We start from the raw sequence: 19343 nt of genomic DNA on the forward strand, positions 1-19343 counted from the left end.
CTCTGCTAGCTATCACCTTAAAATACGAAAGCTAAAATCATGAGATCAACTTACGCTAAAGAATATACCAAGGAAGATTTAAAATTTTCGATGACTGGTTAAAGAAGACCAGAAACTAGAAATTAAACTAAAACTAATTACTTACAGTAAAACGCAGAAACCCAATAAAATTAAGATCATTGGCAGCTTTCGTGCCATAAAAATGATTTTTTGATGGTAATGAAATTCCATTATAATATTTTTGTACCATACGGTTGCATTTTTAATAATAATTTGCATCAGCTAGCTGTGGACAATTTAAAACGTGAAGGCAACTGGATCTTTTGGTAAAGTAATTATACTTAACCAACTGTTAGCATTAAAAGGTTGCTTTTACACCACGTTTTACATAAAATACTTTCATCTGGACATGAACCTGATATCTTACTGAATATACAAATGCTGAAATGGAGAATTGTATCAAGAAATTCAACGTAACAAAACATTGAAGATCGTTTGAAAAATTCACCGGAAAATATTGAAAATCCTGTTTTTTCCGTGTCTAAAAGATAGTAACCGATTATAGAATCAATATTAGTCAAAAGTTTACGCAATTTGCGTTTAGACTTTATATAATATGCCCCTTAAATATCTTGGTGGTTTTTCGAAGGTGGCTAAGTAACTTTTGTTGAATAATTTTTCTTAAGGAAAGCATTTATTTGACCTATAAATTAAAATCTTACATTATTTCTTCACTACTGATTTTCTTAGATGACGCAAGCGAATTTCATTTAGTATACTCAAATAACTGATGCACAAGATTTACCAAATAAAGTACTTTATTGATGTTATTAAAAATATCATCTTAGAAAGATATTTTAAAGAGGGAGAAACTTAAACGCAAACAAATTTTTAGAATTAAAGTCTTAATTCATACAGAGCTCTATTATGACACATATCATTATTACGATCCAAGTCATTAAGTGTACCACAATTTTTTGAAATGTCACTCGAAAAGCAGTTACATGAAGCTCTGGATACAGAAACAAGTAGAAAAGAAAATGAGATACTGCGAAAAGAAATAAGATCGTTGAGAAACTGTGTTTATCCAACAGATAATCACGTAATGCCTTAAAGGAAGGTTGTTTTGAAGACAGGCTGTTACATTTAGTTTTAGCGACAGGTATAGGGGCTTTGGTCTCAGCAGATGTCTTAGCGCTGTTGATCGGATCTATCCACAGAACATCTTTGATCGACCTTTGCAAGTTATCCATCTTTTGGAGCTTCTGCGTTAATTCTTCTTTGATTAATTTTTCATGGGCATCCACAACATGATTCATTAACACTTCTGTAAGCTCCGCTCCACTAAGCAAGGCACTTTCAATTTTTTCGCATTCATCTTCTCCTATACCAGCCAAAAGCGAGCCAAAAATAGGTGTCCAACGTTTTAACTTTTCAGCTGCCATTGTAGAACACTTTTCCACCTCTGTTATAGTATTAAGATGTGAAGAAGTAATGTCATCTTTATATTCACAAAATTTAGCCTGTAAAATACAGTTGCTACAGTTCAGAGCTTCGGAAGGCTTCATTTCAGAAACGCCGAGTTCAGATGGAATGGTACCATCATTAAGACTCGAAATTTTCCGATTGCAAACCTGGCAACTCTCTTCCATTTCTTGGCTGGACGAACTATCTTCACTGTTCTCAGGCTACTTCCCGTGATTAACCTGCCAAAAGCATATGAAATGAGTTAAATTTCAGATTTTCCTACGAGTAAACATACTAAAATTTTCAAGTGAAAGGTATTCGTGGTTGATTACGATCTTGGAAGTCTAATAAAATTTAATAATCTGATGTAAAATCATGGTGCGAATCCATGAATTTATTCAGGAAAGAAAACAAAGTAAATGCTTTTTATAAAATTCTGAGAATGTGTCACTAAATACCGTTCTTGCATTAAATTATTTAAACACGGCAAAACACACTAGGTTTATTTGCCTAGCAGTGGAAGTAGGCCCTTAAGGGAAACTGGCTGCATTTGTGAAACACGCGGAGAAAACTATTAAACAATCCCCCTATTTGTCAGAATTTGAAACATGGCGAATTACCAGACCATGGGATATTGATCGAAGTTCCCAGTTAATCTGATGCGAAGCTGTTGAACAGCTATTATATGAGCAACACAACAATCATGTCCACAGCTTCTCGACCAACAAGAGATTTGGGGGATCATCCTAGCCGAAAAATCGCATAGAAGCTTCGCAAAGAATACTTACTCAAGTTGTGAGCGGCTATATATTATTAGTACAGTCAAAAGTCTAATCCGGACGTCCATAATCCGGAATGATCTATAATTCGGACCTCAAAGCTACAAACTTTCTGCACATGCGTAAACGCATGCCCATACGTTTACACATGCGCGTTTAATGTATAACGGACGGTATAAGCTAAGCTAAAATTATCTAATTATCTATTTCAGTTAATGTTGCAGATTGCGCTGTTCCTTAATCTTCTAATTGGATCCGGCTTATTTTTTGCAGACTGTTAGAGCAATTTTATAAAAGTAAGCTTGAACTTTCGATTATGTGAAAAAGAATTTCCGATTCTGGAGCTGCCAAAGGATCTACAAAACGAAAGCATGTTTCGATTTCGATCAAACAAAAAGTGGAATTTTTGCAAAAAATGGATAAAGGCATATCCTTTGTTTCTCTAACCATTCCGAAATCTGTTTATTAATTTCACGCTGCTCTGCCGGGGGGGACATCGCGGCGTGCAACGAACTGGAAGTTGATATGTCAGCACTATCCTTATCTTCAGGGCAGATGTTTTTATTTTATTCGGCTTATAATTCCTTACTAAATGTAGTATTTCATCTCGATGTACTCCGTCTTTGATAAGATTTAAATCAAATTCCTCGTCATTATAAATATCACGAATACACATCAAATAGTCTTCTGGTTGCAATTTTCTAATTTGGACTATGCGTAATGTATGCTTTACGCATGCGTGCGTTGAAAGAAATGTTTAATAAAGTAAACAAATAAATATTAAGTTTTTTTTTGGTAAATTTCGATACCCTTTAGATCATAATTGCTCTTTATTTCATAAATTACCGTTTCATATTTTAAATTTTATAATTTCTGCATGTCATCTTACCAGATTAAAACTGATGATCTATAATCCCAAAAAACCGATAATCCGGAATCGCCGAAGTCCCGACGAGTCCGGATTAAAGACTTGACTGTATTTACGCATACTAGAATTGATCAACTCTTGCTAGTAGTAGCGCTGCAAAACTGAACCCATATTGACATATAACAAGCTGTATGATCCTTAATAAGGGCCAGTAGGACCAAAGCATTGCCAGGCGCTACCAAGTTTATTCGGCGACAGTCATTTCCACAGACAAAACACGAATACTGAAATAAGGTTCTTTGGCTCGGGCAAATCAAGCAAGTACTACCACATTAAACATTCACAAAGGTGGCTTGTTAGCGATAATCACGGCTCAACAAGGCCAAAATCAAAATTCAGAAACATTTTTATTACTATGGGGACTGCGTAGCTAAATATAATATTTAAAATAATTAAAATTTTATTTATTTCGACTACTACTTACAATAAGAAAGATATGTTTTTATAACCTGCTCAGTCAAAATGTAAAATAAAGCAGCTTAGAGAACAAAGAATCATTTGTCAGTCTGTTTGCGTGATAGTCCGAGCATTTATAGCGTCACTTAATTGTAAAATTTAAAGCTGACTGATCCTTTTGCGCACCATCTACTCCACACCTTCAACAACTTGACTTACAAACTTGCAAATCCTAGCTCAAGTTATATATTATATTTTTAATATAATATATTATATTAAAAATGAAATATCAGCAAGAGCGCATTGGGTTACCAGCTAACAATCTACTATGTCAACTGATAACCAATGCGTACCAATTTCAAATGAAGCGTTGAAGCTCCTGATGGCTTTTCCTCCAATTAAAGTGAAAAATCAGTTTCAACCTATACGACAGCAAAAGCCAAATTCAGAACTACTGAAAATTGAAAGCTAAATGCTTTTGTGTAAAACACCAGTTTTACACAAGAAATACAGACGAGCACAGCAGTCGAAAGCGAATAAATAGTATTCGACAGGATTCATATCCTAACAAAAGGAGCTGTTACATAGGGGTTTTCCAAGGTCCGTAGAAAGAACAGGTTAGCTCACTTGGGGTAAACAAACGAAAATGCGTTCTCGCTGTCTATTGGCTGTGACGTCACTGAAGTTCTCTCCTCAGATCAACATAGATTTTTGCATTGATTTAAGCTGAATATAAGCTTGTGGGCTACTGTAGAAACTCATTCTTTTTTTTTTTTTCCTCTCTCAAATATAATTAAATTTATGTAGTATAATGGTTGGTACGCACTGCGCGATTGCATAATGCACCAATAATGCAGGCAAAATAAAAAATAATCAGCAAAATGTACTATTTCATAGGTATAGAAACTTGTAGTGTTTTTTGATTTGATGCAAGTTATTTTGAATTTTCGGGTTACTTAAATTAATTTATTCATTAATAAATATAGAAACTTCTATGCATTTTATTAGGTGTATTTAAATGCCAACAGTTGGGAATATTGTTGTGAATTGTGACAGATGCATATAAATATGATTAAAGTTTTAAATTATGTGTATGTAGCTCACTGCATTAATTAACTCGTTTTACACATGGAAAATGGCCATGCAACCAGCCTTTTTTCCAGGAATTGAAGTCAAACCACCAGTGTTCAGCTGATGGGCCTTGTCAATTACTTAGAATTTGAGCCTATTGTACTGTAAATATGGTACATGCCAGAAATACAATATCAATACACGGGGTACATGTAAGTACCGGAAAGTACCTGAAAAGTACCGGAGCCGGCACAATTTAAGCTCTGACTACATTACATATTTTCCAGTTCTTGTGAAATGTAGGTTTTCAGTCTGTTGAAGCTAAAATGAGTAACGGTATAAACAGCTGAATCTTGAATAGCAAATTCTGTAAGGAAGTTTGGAAGATTTTTGGTGAAACAATAAATTACTGAATTAAATTGAATTAAATTACTGAATTGAGGGAACTTTTCGTAATTAAAACTTATTCTATACAGTAAACAATATTTTAGGTAGTTAAGTTTCAACTCCAAATATTAGAATTTTTACTTTTCCGATGAAAAACAGAAAATATTTCAAAAGGAAATACGAAACTATTAGGAGATGCTACAGCGAACTTCAGTGACGTAACAGCCGAACGAGTCGCTGGCTTTTCGTTTGTTTACTCCAAGTGAGCTAACCTGTTCTTTCTACGAACCTTGGGGGTTTTCAGTTTTCTCTTTGCGTAACATTAAGAATCAGTTTCCCTTACGAAATCCTCTCCAAAGGCATCCTCTGAGGTAGCTCTAGTGAGTTTTGCATAATCTAATGACTCCAAAAAGCCCAGAGTGGTGCTTGTACTAAAAAATGCAACCACATCTGAGCCATCAAACTTCCACGATACAATACGAATCAACGAATTCATAGCTAAATTACGATATTCTTGCTCAGTACAAAATTATAATGAAACAGCTTTTCATTTCCATACGAAGTTCTCAACAAACATTTTTAATACTTCAACATTGACTTCTCTGCAACTGAATATTTTAGTTTTATTGGTTCCTCGAATTGATAAAAATATGAGGCTACTTCACTATGGCAAACCACACGAGGGCTATCTAGTGCCTAAGGGAAGGGATGTCTTCGTAGAAGATTTTCTAAGGGAAACAGCTCGTATTCATGTCATGTCCTTATCACATATAGCAACGTTTTAAGAAATTGTTCTGAGAAAGGCATTTCTTGAAACACTGGTTTAAAAGAGAGGTCTCTAGCTAAAACAGCTCTGCTTAATTTGGTTTGGTTTATTTGATTATGGCAAAGCACTCGAGGGCTATCTGACTAAAGGGAGAGAGGACTTTCTAAATGAATACAGCCTCGTTAAAAGGTTACATATTAGTTTTGCTTAAATCTGTTGCACGTACAAACCCGCAATATTTAACAAGGACGGAGAAAATGTTTCACTTGCAGTTTTTCCCTCTTAAGATAATAAATCAGATTAACTGGAAGTGAAGGTTCCTAGAAATGTTTTTTTGGGCACACTAATGAGCGTAACTAGCAGTAACTAGGTGTTTTACTCACTGAGAAAACTACAAAAAATCAACCATGCAGCCACCTCGTTTGTTTGGATTCGAGCCTGGATCGAACTACCAGTATTCAGTAGTCGTAACACTCGGCTACTAGCGAGGCTGGATAAAATTTGAAAATTTCTGTTTTAATTATAGCATTCCTGAATTTTGGAAATTAAGATTTCTGTTCATGAGTACCGAAGGCGAATTACAATATTCTTTAAATGAAAATATGTAGTAGTTGAACAGCAATGAAAACCCAAACATATCTCCCAATATAGTAGTCAACGGTAGAGATTTTCATCTTGCTCCAAGACAGTACGGTATCCAAAGCTCACAAGCAGCCGTGCAGTGAAGTTGGTGTTGGTGTATTTAATTATGGCAAAGCACATTGAAAGTGAGTTATCTGCCTAAGAGGAGGGATGCCTTCGTGGAGGACTTTCTAAGGGAAACTGGCTCGTATACACGTTACAGATGGGTAAAACCATGAAAACGCCCATGCAGCCAACCCGTTCGCGGGATTCGAACGTCGGACCGAATTACCAGTGTTCAGCGACTTTACCGCTCGGCCGCTGGTGGGCCAGCCGTGCAGTAAAAGCCACTGAACACTGGTTATTCGGATCGGTGCCCGAGTAGTGGCGAACGGGCTGGCTACATGGGCATTTTACTCCATGTGTAACGTGAGCACAAGCCAGTTTCCCTTGCAAAGCCCTCCTCCGAGTATCCCACCCTTTCCGTGCAGTGCCAAACGACAGAGCACATAAAAAATTAGTAATCAACAGCAAATAGATGATATCACTTAACAGTTGCATCCCCGTCATGGTTGCTAATAACAGAAAGAACATATTCAAGAAACGGCCAATTTTTACTTTTAGAATAATCCTTCATGAAATTTTTTCTTAAGACAGGAAAAAGGGATTGTTTCTTCTATTTTTTTCTTTTACAAATAGCTGGCCTCTTTTTAAGAACATATTTAACATGGTAATAAAAATAATCGAATTTGAATTGTTTTCATATACACTTCAACGCCAAGTAAGGATAAAATTCTGTTCAGGTATGTCTTCACTATTAAAAGTCGGGATAATAACTCCGAGAACTGGAACTGGGAAACAACGCTTTGAAAATATTTATCCTGCAAGGTCACCTAACTGAAAAAACTAGGCAGAATTTCTCAAACTTTTAAAGCCAGCAGTACCCAACCGATAAGATGGCTGCACACTGAATTCGACCGATATTCTTACCATGGCGAAGCGGTTGGTTACTTGTGCTTCTCCATGCATTTCCTAATATGCAAGAACCTAACAGTAGCCTAAGTCAAGTGGTATTTCGACCTCGGCTCTGCCTGCATGGAGGTTTTCACAATCGTTCACATAAGTAACATGGATACGAGCTAGTTTTCCTGAGAAATCCTTCACGAAGACATATCTTCCCTTAGGCAGATATGTCCCTCTTGTGCTTTGCCGTAATTAAATAAAACCAAAACCCATTTTACACAAGTCATTATTATTACTTGTCATAACACAAGTCATTTTTCTTCACGAAGGCATTTCTGTTAGCAGGTAGTCCTAGTATGCTTTGCCATTATTAAATAAACCAAAATTTTTAGCATTGCGATTCACTTGCATATAGTTGAAATGTCTCGCGACCCATATATGTATATATGTTACCGTGAAAGACCGAAATTGGAGAATGTAGACTTTCACCGGAGAAAGTCAACATTCACCAAATTCGTCGGTGAAAGATCAAATATTGCATTACATTCTTGTACATTCGGACCCTCACCGGTGTATGTCGACAATCACAGATATGCTCTGGTGTAGGTCGAAAAGAGAAGAGTATATGTACACGCTGCCATTCCAAAAGGAAGTGTTCCACAAATAAATGCAGTTGTAAAAGCAAGGGCCTCTTGTGCGATTCAAAGTGTCATAATAGTTTAAGTTGTTGCAATAAATAAGATTTGAATCACATAATTTGGTAAGTTTATAACTTCTATTTTCCTTTCTCATTTTGAATGTACTGTGTGTTTTAAGTTCTTATATTCTTAAGTTCTTATTCAGAGTCAAGTGCGTTTCTTTCGCGAAATGAATTACGGAGAAGGAAATATATTCTTATATGATCAACATTCACCATTAGTACATGGTGAATATCGATATAAAAAGTCAGAAATAAGAGTATTTGGAAAATATTTCGGACATACACCAAGCGACTATGTGAATGTTGACATTCACCGGTGAAAGTCGACATTCTCCAGATTTCGGTGTTTCACCGTAACATATATACTCGTATATAACGTTGTTGTGAAAAAACAAGGCAATAGGAACCGTACAAAACATTTTCTGTAATAATTAAACATTTATGCAACTACTATTATATATTTATTAATTAAATTAATAGTCATCAGTAATTGTGTAAAACAATTTAAACTTTCCGTCGATTCAACAAAAATTGTCTCTAGACCTACTTGATTGGTGAATTATTACCCACACTTTGAGAGCCAGTGATGAAGTAAATGGGATGGGAAAACAATAACTTACTGTTAGAAGACTTGTGTGTATAATGTATGGATCTCGCTTGCAACATAAGAGCAGATTTAAAATCATTTATGTAGTAATAAATGTCAAAAGTTTTAAACTCCTTTTAAGCGGAAACGAACAAGGGAAATGTTCTACAAATTCTTTTAAAAATTGAGAAAAATGTTTAAATATTAGGAAAAAATTACTTTTTCACAAGTTCGGTAAAAACAATACAAAAGTATGTTATTTCCAAGTTGATGAGGTAGGCCTTATTTTTTTTTAATTCTACATACAATTCCAAAATCGGAACACAATTTTGGAATTTTAATTTTCTAGTAAGTTTTAATTTATTGTGGAAAGTTTAAAACCATCTTATTAAATACCAACTTATTTTATGAGGCAAATGCCTTTTGCTAAAAGAAATCTAGCGATATTCCTATAATTTGAAACAAAATAAGCGAAGTATAAAAATGTATTTTTATTACGGCAAAAAATTCTAATGCTATCAGCTGTGGAATAAAGCCTTCATATAGAACTTCCTAAAAGAATTTGGCTTTTACTCATTTTATGCTTGAGAAGAAAAATGTTGCAGGAATAATATGAGCTAATATAAATAGTTAGCTACTAAAGAAAACAGGCGGCCACAGGAATTCTAGTTTTACTCGCTTAAGTCTCAAAACTAAAGTATGAAAGTTTAATCAGAATTGCAGTGTATTGATCTTTAATTACCACAATCAGGTCCTAGGTACCTAAAAAAATATTTTCCGCTAGCAATTTTTAAAGGACTGACCAATGGCCGACTGCATATGATCGCTAGAATTTAGTAATTCATCCGCGTTCTAATCAGTGTGAACGGACTGGTTGCATCAGCGTTTTTCACTTATGTAAACGTAAATATGCAAATATGAGCTGCATTCCATTAGAAGACATGCTGACAGGCAAAGTTGGCTCGTTCCCCCGAGTCATCCCTGGTATCAAGCTGATTGTCCTGGAAGATCCCTTGCTATGGATTGCGAAAGATGTGTTCAGACAACACTTTCCCGATTCTTCAGTGGGCACCTGAGAGGACTTACTTTTGAGAGTGGTATCAAGATGCACCCAATTTGTTCTAAGTGTCACAATGCACCCGCATCACAGGCACATATCCTTGAGTTGTCTCTTGTGGACCTTTACGGGTCTCCTAAGCTTGTTTTCGATTTTTTAAAGGTGAATGGACTCGTGGACCTCGTCTAGTATATTCCTAGACATGGAGATTAGTAACAACAACAAATATGCAAGTAAATGCCTTAAGAACACAGAGACTTGGTTTGGCTGGTTTATGTAACTACGGCAAAGCCTCGAGGGCCATCTGCCTAGAGGGAAACTGGCTCGTTACACTTTACACATGGGGTAAACTATAAAAACGCCCATGCAGCCAGCTCTTTCTCAGGATTCGAAACTCGAACCGAACTACTAGTGTTTACCATCTCTCAGTTGCTGGTGGGCTCAAGAACACAGAAGCATCCGTTTCCTTGGGCAAAATAACCCTCTTCGGTTTTCACTTGATCAAATAAGTAAACCAACAGCTTTCATGTGCATAAACAGCTCATAAGAATCATTAATAGTTTCAGTTAGACCAAGTACCCCTCCCCGAAAAAAAGGGGGCAGTTCTGTATCACCCGTTCTACTGGCTTGACAAATTTAACTTGCATTTTTCGTGTCTAGAAAGCGCGACTTGAGATTCATATTAGATTTATATTTCATTTCTGAGGTTACAGCCCTCTTTTGTACCGTCCTCCTTTTTTTAGCACCATCTCTCCCGTCCTTGAGCGACCTCTTAAGTGGTACGCTTCTCGGCCAAGAGACAAGGTGTCTCTTGGCCGAGAGAGAATACAAGACCTTAGGTCGACAATCGTCTTGGATACAAGACCTTAGGTTGACAGAGTTTTACGTCCGATACGACCAAATAGGAGATTATATTTATATATAGTATTGTTCTAAAATAGACATTTGGCGCTAAATCAGACTTTTCTGCTTGGAGCCCGCCCGTTCTTTGGAATCGAGCTCAAGTCTGAACTACCCTAGTGTTCACCAACTTTACCACTCGGCCGCTGGTGGAACAAAAATTATTGAAGAATTGAAAAGAAAAAGAAGGTTCTTTTGCATTATAGGACGAAAACACGCAAGCAATTTTCTACATCCTTCGCCATTGTGGCCTGTTGACAACCATTAAATTAAATGTGTCATTCTTATCTCTTACAGTATCAGTGTTCTCGTTTCTGAAGTAAGCATTGGCAATTAAACGTTTTTAAGAATGTCATTCATTATATTTAGTTCCTTGGTTACTGAAAAACCTACCAAGAGGGTATATTTCTTATGTTTGAAAATAATGTTTCTGAGCTGAAAGTAAGCTGATGACAAAATATATTTTCTTGCTCAAAACATCAAGTCGATGTATTTATATCTTTCTTAACAAAATTCCTTGGCGCATGCTGTCCTTCAATACCTACGATCCAAAAAAGATTGCGTAGAATCCGAAGTTTGAGAAAATTATTTCGCATTTCGTAGTTATAATCTCTGTCCAAGCGCACAGTTGGAGAAAAAAGGGTAATGATGCATTTTAACTTTTCTTTGTTGTTATAATTAAGGTTTGGTTCGATTTATTTGATTATGGCAAATCATTCGAGGGCTATCTGGCTAAAGAGAGTGATGCCTTCGTGGAGGAAGTACTAACGATACTGGCGCGTATACACATTACACAAGAGGAAAATCATGAAAACGTCCATGCAGCTAGCCCGTTTGACTGTATTTGAACTTCGGACCAAACTGCCGGTATTTAGAAATTTTACGCTCGGCCGCTGGTTGGCCTGTAATTAATTAGGATCAAGTACATAAGGTCATTGCTAAAAGAAAGGATACATTTTGGAGGTCTTTGTAAAGCAAACTAACAGGTATTCATGTTACACACAAGAGAAAACTACAAAAATGACTATGTAAGCCAACCGGTCTGCCAAATTTCGAGTGTTTAGCGGTGGCATCGTTTAAGCTCCGATACTTTATTCCAAACCAAGAAATTCGAAAAGAGTTCCGAGGAAAGAAATTACGAATATTTTTATTTTGTTTTGAACTGTTTCTTACCTTAATAAAAGCAGTTTTCGATAATAAAGTATAAAATTCAAAACCCCGTTTTACATATCAATGAAACTTCCTAGGTAAATAAAATTCAAAAAATAACTTTTTAACCTGAAAAATTTTAATCCGACTATATGAGCCACTTCTTAATTTTAATCAATAATTTATAACTTAAAAATATAAGGTATATTGAGGGCGAGAAATTAACAATTAGAACTGCATTATTAGTTAGAACACCACTAGTTCTAGATTGTCTGAAGCTTTATTTGCTTTTAACATTTTTGAAAGACGTTCTATTCCTTTTTACGTTTAAAAGTTAAGAAAGAGCTATCTTGTTTCAGATATTTTATTTTCTATACTTAGATGCTGAGTACTCCTTACAGGGTCAGATGGGGTTGGTGTCACCAACGTGGCCAACTTACATAAAAAAAAGATACCAGCACCTTTAAGTTGGCAAAAATTTTTTAAGGGCTAATCTTTGGAATATGGTAACAGGTAGTTTGGCGACATTTTGTTAAGGCGATAAAGGTTACTAGCTAGGACTTTAGCAGTGTACATGGATAAAGTCAAAAGTGTGCGTAAGGCCATTTTTGTGCAATTCTGGGATGTTTTTTTAAGTGAAAATAGGTCGACGTGTACATGGATGATACCGTGTATATGCAATTCTTATAAACGCGGCAAGCAGTGGGCGATTCTGCACTTTCTCCCAATTTCGCACCTAAACTTCGTCATGATTAAGCACTTTTGTTCCATAAAAGTTCTAGCATAAGCGTAATTCGGCTAGCAGATTGTTGGAAAAAAATGTTGATAAAAAAAAACATGGCTTTTCTTCATGAAAACAACATGGCGTCCAAAAACAAACTAGCAGGTTGCTGTAGCAGGGTTGGTCGCCAAAAATCGCCAAGTTACCATAATTCAAAAATTAACCTTAAGTCTCGAAGGGTGCCACACATCCTAAAAACGTTCAGTTATACCATGATTAATATAATCTTCATCAAGATGTTGAGACGAACATTCACTTAGTGATTATTAGTCGACTTGCATTAAAGGTATCGGCAACATTATGAAATTGTGCAGATAGTAACAGGGTATAAAAAATTTCAGTTTTTATGCTGTGACGTAATTATTAGATTCAGCAGTTTTGTATTTGCAACGAGCTAACGACGGACTTGCTGATTCTGATAAAAGGTTTCTTAGGTGATCCCAGAAGGAACATTAATAAATACAAGACAATTAAGCCATTGAAGACGCATGACTTGGATGAGCAAGCAGGTAAAACTCCAGGAACGGTCAAGAAAGTGAGGTAAAAGGGCACACATGCAGTGAAGCAGGGCGTCACCATCCAGATATCTCGATGGTGACGAGCAGGGAGGCCAATGTCTCTGCTTCACTGAATGTGTGCCAACTTAAGGGAAAGCTACAAGATGCAAAAGTTAACCCGCGCGGGGGGGGGAAGTAAACGTCGGTAACCAAATCTAGGTTACGAAGTTGTGATCGTTAAACTTGCGAATAGCAAATGGTCTGATTAAGTTATTTTCTGGAATGATTTCGCACCTAAGAACTTCTGAAAAATTATCACAGCTAAGTTCAGTTTTGAAGTAACGCTTATTTAGTTTAGTAATAGCCTTAAGGCTCGATTTCCAAGTCATCATGGATCAGTTTGTTTCTAATCAGGTAACATTCCTTTACAATTCTTCGTAGAATATCATTCTGTACTATCCGAAGTTTGTGGAAGTTTACTTTTGAAGCTGACGCTCAGCTACGTAGCAAGGACAGGGACAGGGAAAAGTGGACGAAGCACCAGAACTTCGTCAGTGACTTTTACAGGTGTTGCTCCGCCGCACAGATGCGTAGCATAAAATTGGCCTTATATTACCTAGTTATATCCTTTTCGTTGAGAGACAACCAGAGTAATTTCCAAAGAGTACAGAAAGTTGGCGGGCGACAGCACAGACTTTTTCCCCATGACGTACTTAATATGACATGTCCTGTGAGCCTTTGGTTAATGAAAACCCCTAGATAATCAACGACGGGCTTATAAACGACACTAAATTTAATATGTTCAATACTGGCTTAACTTTCTATTTACCTTTTGGACTATCATTAAATCATTTCCTTCCAATGAGTTTATATTTTTGTTGTTACGCATGAACCCAGCAACTACGTTCAGTATTTCATCAATTTTCAAACCACGGGCGACACGATGCATCTCTAGCTACTGGTGGCTCGGGAAATTCCCCAAATCCCTGATAGCCCATCTGACCTTGCCTTCTTGGGTTTATATCTCATGATGGTTTCCATAATAATTTGAAAATTAGATATTTCGGGAGATTTCTTTTTGTAACATGTTCATATATGCTAGAGGAAGTTCATATATACTAGAGAAAGTTCCCTAAATCTGATAGCTAAAAACAATCCGGAAACTAGTACAGTAAGTGACTACTTGCTTTACTTTGAAACTCAAGAACAAAAAATTATTTAAAGTTTATTTATTTATATACAATATAGCTAGAACAGGTACTTCATTTAAAAACAAAATATTCTAAACTTATGCACGAGTAAAAATTTTCTGTTTAAAAACAAAAATATTTCACTCATGATCAAGTATCATTCAAATTTTCAAGTTAAATTATAACAAATTAGATTAATTATACTAGTTTAAATTAAGTCAATCAATGTTCTAACATTTATTTTTAATCTCATTTATTTAATGTACTAATATAAACAATTTGCAATATGAAATACGAATAAAAACTTCCGCTACACATAAATCAATTACTGTACAAAAGTATGCATATAAGTAATTATTATATAGAATCAAATTCAGCATTATATAACCTAAATACTTACCTAACACAAAGCGGGAAAAATTCTATTGTGTTTCTTAATTGAAGAACCAAGCACAGTACTTGCTTTCCTCCAACTAATAACGATTGATCACCATCGCCCGCACGTATATTTTCCTTATACCACGTTGTTTGTTATCCCATTTGTTTAGCATAGATTTAATGCACCGATTTTGCTTTTATGAAAACCGCTATTATGCTGTGTTGTCTGGATCTACCTTACGGCACTAACCTTCATTCCGTTTTTAAAAAATTATCGAATTTTACAGAAGGAATTTTTCTTTTCGTTTCCAAATGAGCATTTTTACTTGCATATTTACGAAGAGTAAGGAGTTTAAGACAATAAATGTAATTATTTTAAAGTCGACTGCGTTATAAGAAACTCTGTTATGAAAGTATCAGAATATTTATACTAAAGAACAATGAAAGTATTAGAATATTTATACTAAAGAAGAATGAAAGTATCAGAATATTTATACTAAAAAAGAATGAAAGTATCAGAATATTTATACTAAAGAAGAATGAAAGTATCAGAATATTTATACTAAAGAACAGTGAAAGTTTCGTGGTTTCACATAACGGAAAATGATTACTTCGTATTCTGCATGTGAATTCAGAAATCATGTAAAACCGGCTACAGATTCAAAATATCGAGTCATATGTCACAAGTAAATATATTTTATTTACTTGTGACATATGACTCGATAATATTATTTTATTAGAATTTAATATAGTATCTGAACCTGTCTGTTTTCTAATAACATGGCTATGGACTTGAATCGATCATACTCATTTCATCGATCATACGTCATTCAAGGAGACTAAAAGTTTGCTAATCTTTGGAATATGGTAGCAGGTAGTTTGGCGACATTTTGGTAAGGCGGTAAAAGTTACTAGCTAGGACTTTAGCAATAATCTGAGAAGTACACAGTTCGAATCACAGATTATTTTGTCTCAGAGAAATGAGAGATCATGAGACATGTCATGTAACATTTTCTGGAAAATTCCTATCGTGATTTTAGCTAATAAGCACTTAGAAACAATTTCGCTGCTAAAGTGCAGAATAGCCCACTTATTTGTTTGGCGCTTTTTACAAGAGCAAGAAGAATTGGATTTTTGTCAATTTTCTTTGACCTTTTTAAGTGAAAATAGATCGATGTGTACATGGATAAAGTCAAGGGTGTGCGCAATGCCATTTTTGTGCAATTCTGGGATGTTTTTTTTAAGTGAAAATAGGTCGACATGTACATGGATACCGCGTATGTGCAATTCTTAAAAACGCGCCAAGCAGTGGGCGGTTCTGCACTTTCTCCCAATTTCGCACCTAATCTTTGTCATGATTAAGCACGTTTGTTCTATAAAAGTTGTAGCATAAGCGTAATTCGGCTAGCAGATTGTTGGAAAAAATGTTGAGTAAAAAAAAAAGTCTTTACTTCGTAAAAACAAAATGGCGTCCAAAAAAAAAAAAAAACTAGCAGGTTGCTGTGTAACAGGGTTGGTCGCCAAAAAATCGCCAAGTTACCCTAATCCGAAGATTCACCTAACAGTTTTCTGACTTTCGAACATTACATATTTATACTTTTCCAAAAACTGTTTTTTGGCAGTTCTCAAATTTCGCCAAAGCAACAGACTGCCAATCACATTAACAGAGCTTACATTGCGCAGTGACATGCTTAGTTAGTGGCTAGCGTCCGCTATACACTATTTATTTCCTGCAATGTATCATGAGATTGGCGACATGTTGTTCCGCTAAATTCTGTCACGTTGCGGAAGTGAAACCTGAATTATCTGTTTACTTTTTTCTTATATTTAACTTGATTGTTATGGAAGGTAATTTTTTATGTTTGGAGCGTTCGAAGTCCAGTGATATTGATTTTCGTCAACAACTTCTTTATTTAGTTTTTCAGGTTTATTTCGGGTTTTATTTTCTGTGAGTATTTTCTCAAAATTGTCCCAGTTTGAGCAAAAAATATTGTGGTAAGCTTAGTCAGAGTTCTGAGAGGGCAGATGAAGAATAAGTGCTACAAAGTGTGTGCCCTTCGGATTACTAATAGGTAAGAGAGTATAATCAAGAATGAGAAAAGAAAGGGGTAAAGTTCGAAGAACAGCCTCGTTGGCGACAAAGTTGGTGATTTTGCAGGATGTATATCAAAAAAGACACTTTTATGATAACTGTAAGTATGAAATAACAAAACAAAACCAATTAAATAAAATCTGAAAGCTTTCAGATTTTTTTTAGACATATACTATGCCCGAAGGGGCGTTTTTTGTGTGATATCTTTATTTATTAAATATCATGCTCTTCACACTTAAACCACATTCAACAGCAATATCACAAATTCAACAGCAACAGCAATATCACAAAATATGCATAAATATCATATCTTTAGAATTTCCGATAGACAGTCTTGTACGCTGCGGATAAAAATGTTATTTTCCGTACACTGCTCGTTTTGAAATCGTTGAGTTTGTTAATAAAAAATTCGTTAAAGTTTTACAAAAGTATGAAATAGATAATAAAGCAAATTCGAAATTCGGGGAGGGGGGTGCAGGTGCCCATATTCGGATTGCGTTATTACAAATTTTCTGGATCTAGATATCGTCATTTTTTCACAATGTGGGAAACATATATACATTCCTGCAGCCTCGTCATTATTTAATTTCTTTAATTCTAATACAGGGCTCTAATATTGAATGGTAACAATCTGAAAAGTGAAACAGGCTTCTATAGTGAAACAACGCAAAATGCCGTTTCGAAACTAATAGCCCTTATGGGCTACAGCCCTTTAGACTAACACAATAAATATTTAAACAAATCTGAAATCCTTCAGATTTTACATTAGGCCCAGAAGGGCGTTTTTTTAAAGTTATGTGTGTTACTTTTATTTATTAAACATCATGTTATTCGCAATTAAATCATAAAATTCAATTCAACAGCCATATCACAAAATAATTTAAAACGAGGATATCTTTAGAATTTCTTATACACAGTCTCGCAAGCTGGAAATAAAAATGTTTCTTTTTAGACCAAACGCCGTTATCCCAGAATGGCTATTAATTTCGTTTTGGCATTTTGCGGCGATTCACTTTTCAAACTGTTGCAACCGAATATTACAACCCTGTGTTCTATTTAAAGAAATTAAACAATAAAGAATCTCCATAAATGTATGTATATTTCTTGCATTGTGATAAAACAACGGTACCTAGAGCCATCGAATTGTGAATAACGTAATCTTCCACCGAATATGTTCATATGAAAGCTCTAATTTTGAATTTGTTTTAGTATGTATTTCGTCAGACTTTAAAGAATTTTTGATAAACAAACTCAAGGATTTCGAGGCGAGCAATGGCAACGTTGATTAGAAAAAATTTTTTTAATCTCCAGCGCGTGAAACTGTGTATCGGAAATTCTAAAGATATGCCCAATTTAAAATTATTTTGAGATATTACTGTTGAATTGAATTTTATGATTTAAGGGCGAACATGATATTTAATAAATAAAGGCAACACATAAATCGTTATAAACGCCCCTTTGGGCGTAAAGTAAAAACTGAAAGCTTTCAGTTTTTTTTTTTTTTTTTTCCATTTGGTACAGTGTTGTTATTTCTCGCTTCGAAATCGTTGTTTTTGTTAAATAAAAAGTTCGTTAAAGTTTTCAGGCAGCGAGGACGCCCCTTTGCTTACTCCCCTACGGGGTTTTCGCCTTCTACTTGCTTAAAGTAGAGTGCAATGAAGGAAAACACTGGAGGTACACTTCTTAAAAGCCCCCGCTAGCTCAATAAATAAAGGTGATTTAAATAATAAAGTGTTAATTCACATGTCAAAGATCTCTTTGTACACAACATTTCTTGTGTAGATCTTTCCATCATTTTTAAGCGCGTCTTGCAGAGGACCATCCATTATTTTTAATTTTACATCCGTTCTTTCACGAACTCTTGAACAGGTAACATAAAGTTGACCGTGTCCAAATGCAGGCTCAGGTAAAAAAATGCCAACACGCTTAAGCGTTTGGCCCAGAGACTTATGGATGGTCATAGCAAAGGCAAGTTTTACAGGAAATTGTCTACGTCTCAATTGCAACCGTAAACCTGTGCCGTGGCAACTTCACCCCATTGGCTAGTACAGTTACGCAAGCAACCAATAAATTATCGGCGACAAACAGATACTTTAGCCGCATATAATAAATATATTTATTTATTTCATTTTATTTGATTTTTTCATCGTTGCTGGTTGTATATTTCCGAATTCTATTATATATAGATGTTAAATTTATTTAGTAAATGTTAAATGCACATGATCTTGTATTTTTAATTTTTTCCGGCTTAGCTTTCTCATAATATTTCTAATAATGCTACACTGCACAGGGAATAAAACAATTGACAGTTACGCAAGCAACCAATAAACTATCGACGACAAATACTTAAGCCGCATATATATATACTAAGATTCCCATATGTCTGCTCTTCGAGAAAGAGATATCGCTTGTTGGCGCCAACCTACAGCTATAACTAACAAACAACTTTCGCTTTTAATATTTTACCGCTTGAAAGCTGTATGGGCTTACTATTTCCGTGTAGGTCAAAAATAGAGAAAGTAAAAAAAATCACCAGTCCTTTGAAAAAAAGGGAAGAAAAAATAATATTTAAACAAAGTAGAAAAGGAGATGGATATATAATATATAAATACATATTTCGGACCGGCAAATTAAA

General features: G+C 35.3%; 1 protein-coding gene across 1 annotated transcript; it reads right to left on the reverse strand.

The window, feature by feature from the left end:
- Positions 1-800: 800 nt before the first annotated feature.
- Positions 801-14776, reverse strand: LOC118182173 (uncharacterized). The gene is made up of 2 exons (XM_085816342.1): positions 14639-14776; positions 801-1706 (listed from the first exon to the last, which is right to left on the reverse strand). Exon 2 carries the CDS (start codon positions 1650-1652, stop codon positions 906-908), a length of 747 nt encoding a protein of 248 aa, XP_085672468.1. The 5' UTR covers positions 1653-1706; positions 14639-14776; the 3' UTR covers positions 801-905.
- Positions 14777-19343: the final 4567 nt, after the last annotated feature.

This window comes from Stegodyphus dumicola, chromosome 5 (assembly GCF_044657685.1).
Source record: "Stegodyphus dumicola isolate Sdum_Otavi_A_Nest chromosome 5, ASM4465768v1".
In the NCBI taxonomy this organism is placed as follows: Eukaryota; Metazoa; Arthropoda; class Arachnida; order Araneae; family Eresidae; genus Stegodyphus; species Stegodyphus dumicola.

Bases quoted from the DNA above. Each gene is read 5' to 3' on its own strand.
- LOC118182173 (XM_085816342.1), bottom strand. From the start codon at position 1,652: ATGGAAGAGAGTTGCCAGGTTTGCAATCGGAAAATTTCGAGTCTTAAT.